Genomic DNA, 6000 nt, shown 5'->3' with positions numbered 1-6000 from the left:
TTTCGTCTTGCGAGGCATCACTGTACCTGGGAGTTTAGGGTTCAAATCACTGGGTGACCTTGGGGCAGTTACGGCCTCTCACCCTAAAATACCTCAGGATTGTTGTGGGGATTAAATGAGAAGGAAGAGAACTATGTATGTCACCTTGCGCTCCTTGGAGGAAAAGGTGAGTATTTTTCTATTTATAAAGCTGAAATCCTAACCTGAGCAAACCTGGAGTAAGCCCCCAATGAATTTACTCACTTCTGAACAGGTCCGGTTAGCATTGCACTGTAAAAGAAATTAACTCGTGTGTATAAAAATCCTAATGACATTTATTTAGAAGTCCTACTGAGACCAACAGGACTTGCTCCCTCACTGGGGTCTGTTGAATTTTTCAAATGCCAAAAATGAGGGGTACTAAAACGTTTTAACGTGACTTGGGAATTCAAAAGATATTTTGGTGCAATTTATGTAATTTATTTTGCTTAGTATGTAAAATCTGTGCAAAATTGCATAGAAGTCATTAAAAATGATTGCCAAGTACTTGCAGGTTTTTTATATTATTATTATTTTACTTTTTTCTACATTTCAGGTTTATACATTTCACTGATTTTACAATCATTTTAACATTTCAAAACTTGACTTCCTTCCCCTCCACTTTCTGCGGTTCCTTAAATTTATTTTTAATACCTTCTGCATATCCAAATTAACTTAATTTGCTCATTTATTCATCTACTTTAAATATATACTCTTATATACTACAGCGGCAAGAATGTCACTAACCCAAAAATGGAAAGAAGCAGAAGTCCCAGCAAAAGAAGAATGGATACAAAAACTTATAGAGTATGCAGAAATGGTGAAACTTACCAGAAGAATAAGAAATCAAGATAACATTTTTTTAAATAAAAGAATGGAAATGATTTGTTTAATATTTACAGATAAATTATAAATAGGTAAGAACACTGGCAGGATTATTGTAATAACCTGCATTTTCACAAGAGCATATATTATTATTATTATTATTATTAATAAGCATTACCTGACATTTTCAGAAGGTAAAATTAAAATTCTTTGGTTTTCAGAGAACAGTTATGTGCTTTTTAATACGACCTAGGTTTACCAAACTGAATGCTGCGCAATCTGAAAAATAATAGCAGATTTGAATTTATCGCACCCAAAAACATATTTTCACTGAATAAAGTTGCAAAAATTAAGTTTTATCCCCCCCCCCCCAAAAAATAAACCTCACACAGCTTCCTAACACAACTGCTCCCACGCCTCTCTCAATAAAATAGAGACCTCCCTTTATGCAACTATGCGCCACCCAGCGTCCAACCAGACATCCAACCTCTTTCCTTTGTCCCACCCATTACCACCACCCCCGTTCTCTGATTGGAACCTTCCACTCCACATCCGCTTTCGACGGGACCGGAGGAAAAACGACTCGCTCCAAGGGTTCGTCTGATTGCCGTCTTTTGCGGGGAGAATTGATTGGCAGGCCGGTTAGCCAATTAGCGGGCTGCACTGTACCATTTCCTTCCCCCTTTCCCTTTGCTTGCTTGCAAAGAAGGAGAAAATGCCTTTAAATCGCTGGTGCCTGGTGAGTGTTTAGGCTGCAGTCTTCTTATACTTGTCTACCTGAGATATGCAGGCGCTTTTCTCCTTTGTTTCATCAGGAACTTGCATGCCTTTCATCTTTATTTTATTCCTTCTAAAATAACGCTTAATTATTCACATTTCTGAGCCACATCCATAAATCCCATCAGACAAACGGGGCAGCAAGACAATGGAAAATAATTATCATTAATCCGAATGCTGCCCTAAAATGCCGGCTAGAGCAATGGTCGTATCTTAATTAGGCATTAAATTTGTATACTGCCTTTCAACCGAATAGCCCAGGGCAGCTCACGACAGAAAAAACAAAAACAAAATGAGAATATAAAATGCATAATATTTTTTTTTAGAAAGTCTTAGTTCAGTTAGTTCAGTTACGGGGTGGGTGTATCTCCCACCTGAGGAAAAATCCTGCAGACACTCATGCTTTTAGAAATTAAACTGGGAAATGTTGCTTTTTGTGGCTCTATTTCATGTATGGCTTGGGGTGCCTGTCTCTGGGAATGCGTTCCTTTGTGTTTATTCCTTTGTGTTTACTGCTTTTCTTAAAAAACAATAAAGCAGGATATAAATTTGATGAAATAATTGCGTACCTATCCTTGAGCATTTTGCTTTCAGAATTGAGTTTGTGTATTGGAAGATAGGTTACAAGAAGCCGCTTAAGCCATTGTCAGGCTATTGCTCCATCTAGGCCAGCATTGCCTACTCGGACTGGCAGCAGCTTCACCTGATGCTTCTCCAGCTACTTGATGCTTTTAGTTGGGATTGAACTTGTAACCTTCTGTATGAAAAGCCTAGGCTCTCGCAATGGGCCTTACGGGCTTCCTATAACTACTGGCTGGGTTGAGAGCTAGTCAACAAAAGGCCTGCTGATGCTCAAGGCTACCTAGAAATTGTGCCCCATATTGCCCCCCATATTGTGGCAGCTGGCTGCCCATAACAACAAAGGAAAGGTCTTCTGTGTGTATCCAAGGACCAGCTTTCTTGTTTGTGAATTGTGCATTGATAGTTAAAAAGGGGTTCAGGGCAGAGGACAGATTCAAAGTGAGCGCTGCTGCCTCTACGATGGTTATGCTGGTAGAGGAAAATTGCAGTATATATAAATAGGCAACATTACGTGCATGAAGATCGTATAAGCATCTTATTTTACCAGGTGTGTATATATATATATATATATATATATATATATATACTTCTACGGGCTACATTTCCTCATAGGCAACCTCCCAGGGGATACATGCCCAGAAGCAAAAGTGGGTGGAACAGTAATTTTTACCTTTGTAAAAGTTAATTTTGGTTCCTCTGTTTCATTTTTGTCGGGTTGATGTTGGTTAAATGTTTAGTTGGGGTTGGCGGTTACTTTAATTTGGGTATAACTGTAAACTTATTGTTGGTGTTGTTATTGGTTTTTATTGGTTTGCATGTTGCTTGTATAGGATGCCTTGTTTTTTAATGTTTGATGCTTTGCGTTTTACCGTATTTTTCGCCCCATAGGACGCACCTACTTTTTTGGGGGGGGAAATAAAGAAAAAAAATTTATTTCCCCCCCAGGCATGGGGCTGGCGCGGGGGAAGCCCGAGCTTCCCCCCACCCCAGCCCCCAGAACAGCCTGCTATCCGCAAGCCTAGGGAGCCGCACCGGTCTACCCAGGCTTGCGGACAGCTGTGCAAAGCTAGGGCGCGCTCTTCAGCGCGCCCGAGGCTTCGGAATGCAGGCAGCTCTGCACAACCCTCCAGAGGCCGGAGCGGCTTCGCGCCAGGCTCCAGAGGGTTGCGCAGAGCTTCCTGAAGCCTGGAGAGCGAGAGCCTCTCGCTCTCCAGGCTTCAGCGAAAGCCTGTATTTGCCCCATAGGACGCACACACATTTCCCCTTCATTTCTGGAGGGGAAAAAGTGCGTCCTATAGGGCGAAAAATACGGTATATGTTGCAAGACACGCAGAGTGGTTGGGGAGACCCAGCCAGATGGGCGGGATATAAATTAAATTATTATTATTATTATTATTATTATTATTATTATTACTACTACTACTACAGTAAGCCTGTTTCTACATACATTCTTTGATCCCTCTTTCTCCTGCGTCTAGGCAAGTAAAAAGCATGATCAGGGTCAAGGGCACATTCTAGCCAGGCAAAAGATCTTGGGGAGGATATAAAGAAACTGGGGAGGAAGACTGGGGCTAGGAATTGTCTGAGGGCCATATAAAGAGGCTTGGAGGGCCATGTTGGTCCTCTCAGTTTGAGGTTCTCCATCCATGTGTTAGATAAACTATTCAGGAAAGGCAGACCCCTTCACATTCTGTGATTCAGAAAAGTATTTCTTTTTCAGGCAAATTTTAAGTATGGAATGATAACAGAAAGGCTCTTCAGATTTACGGCTGTCTTGTAATTTATTCTTGAATGCATCCGGGAACTTTGAACTTTTCTATTAAACTTGCACCTCTCCCTGAAATCTGTTTTCCTCCTTCCTAAAACCTGCACACACTATTGTTAAATAAAATCAGCTAATTTTCTTTTTCTTTTTTCCTCTTCATTCTAAACTGTGCAGAGAAACATCTGCGTGTATGATTTGCAACCCAGCGGCTCGCCGTGAAGATGGCTTTGTTAAAGCTGTTGCCGCAGGTTCCCGAAGATGAAGGCACCCAAAGGTGCAGGCTGGGGCCTGCTGTATTCTCTGCCCTGGGTGCCACACTGGGCTCCCCCGTGAAGATCACCCTCCCTACTGGCAGCTGTCTCTGTACCGCCTGGCCAAGGCACGATTTGGCCGACGGCTATTTGCAGGTCGATCTCAAGTGCAGAACTTTGCGCTTAAAGGAGTGCCAGCCCCAAAATCTCACCGTGAGCATGGACCAATTGAAGCTCTTGCCTTCTTGCAAGCTCAGGAGAGTGACAGTCAAAGTCATCTTTAAGAACCGTGCCTTGAAAAAATCCACTCCGAAAACCATGGTGCAGGACGTGGTCAAGGAACTTCTGAGAAAGGCCTACGTTTCTCCCCATCACGTCGTTACCTTTGCGTCAATTCCAGGCAATCCGTTGGCACGTGTTGAAATATTGTCCATGGAGCCTGCCACCGCAGAAGAAGCCGGTTTGGTAACCCTCAAAACCGGTGTAACTGTCAAAGAGGCAGTCACACTAGATTGGCACAACCATTCGATGGAGGACAGCGCCAGAATCCCGGTGGCGGGCATGAACGACGCCAGCACCTCCTTAAAAGAGATGATCGACTTGCCCTTGCGCTTTCCCAAAACCTTCCAGAAGCTGGGCCTTTCTGTCCCTAGAGGAGTGCTTTTGGTGGGGCCTCCAGGAGTGGGCAAAACACTTCTGGTGAAATCGGTTGCCAGGGGAATTGGTGCAAGCCTCCTTTGCATCGACGGCCCTATAATCTACGGTTCGAGGCCCGGCGAAAGCGAGGAGAACTTGCGGCGAGTTTTTGAACAAGCAAGAGAATTGTCCAGCGAAGGACCGGTTGTTCTTTTTATTGACGAGATCGACTCGTTGTGTCCTAAACGGGGCAGTTCAAGTAATGCCCCGGAAAATCGTCTGGTGGCTCAATTGCTAACTCTTCTAGATGGCATCGGGGGAGAAAATGACGTAGTGATCGTGGCGGCAACAAATCGACCCGATGCCCTGGACCCTGCACTTAGGAGGCCAGGCAGGCTGGACCGAGAGGTGATTGTAAATTATATCTTTCTTGTTACTTCTGATTGCTACTTACTGCTTTGTTTAGGAAGGGGGAGCCCTTTTTATTTTTTGCTACAACTGCAGCCCGTGTTTTCTGAGCCCAAAATGGAAAACAAGCGAGGTCCCAACTAAAGAAGAATGGCAACTTAAACCGATGGAATATGCGCAGCTTCTGGACCTAACATATAGAATAAGAGAACAAGAAGAACATACGTTTAAGGAATATTGGAAAACATTTATTGATTATATGTGGGGAAATTGTGTACACTTGAAAACATTGGCAGCATTAAGATAAATTCAACAGTGAAAATAAGTTTTGATGGATGTAATAATGGAATACTGAATGGTTTAGTTTATGTAAAATATGCAGGGATTTATGTTAGGCAAAACGAACCATGGAAAGAGAGGAAGGGAAGTCATTGATATTTTAAGGTTGTTTAAATGAATACAGTGGTACCTCGGTTTTCGAACGTAATCCGTTCCAGAAGATCGTTCGACTTCTGAAACGTTTGAAAACTGAGATGCAAAGGGCGGGCTGCAAATTCAGTGGAGAAAACTGGAAAAAAACTCAGCGGAAGCCGTTTGACTTCTGAGGCACGTTCGAAAACGGAAGCATTGATTTCCGGGTTTTAGGCGTTCAAAAACCCAAACGTTCGGCTTCCGAGATGCTCGAAAACCAAGGTACCACTGTATTCTAAAATGTAAAACAGAAAATTTGATAAAAAT

General features: G+C 42.8%; 1 protein-coding gene across 1 annotated transcript in view; it reads left to right on the top strand.

Moving 5' to 3' along the window:
* Positions 1–1473: 1473 nt before the first annotated feature.
* AFG2B (AFG2 AAA ATPase homolog B) overlaps positions 1474–6000 on the top strand; it is a 19876-nt gene continuing 15349 nt past the window's right edge. The window contains exons 1-2 of the mRNA XM_080980356.1: positions 1474–1582; positions 4142–5262. Coding sequence (XP_080836482.1) covers positions 4189–5262 — 1074 coding nt within the window. The 5' untranslated portion in view covers positions 1474–1582; positions 4142–4188. The remainder of the gene's footprint in view (positions 1583–4141; positions 5263–6000) is intronic.

The sequence above is a fragment of the Podarcis pityusensis genome, assembly GCF_964106645.2.
Source record: "Podarcis pityusensis genome assembly, chromosome: 14".
Classification (NCBI taxonomy): domain Eukaryota; kingdom Metazoa; phylum Chordata; class Lepidosauria; order Squamata; family Lacertidae; genus Podarcis; species Podarcis pityusensis.
The sequence above is the reverse complement of the archived record's forward strand: the minus strand, read 5'-3'. Positions and strand labels throughout refer to the sequence as shown.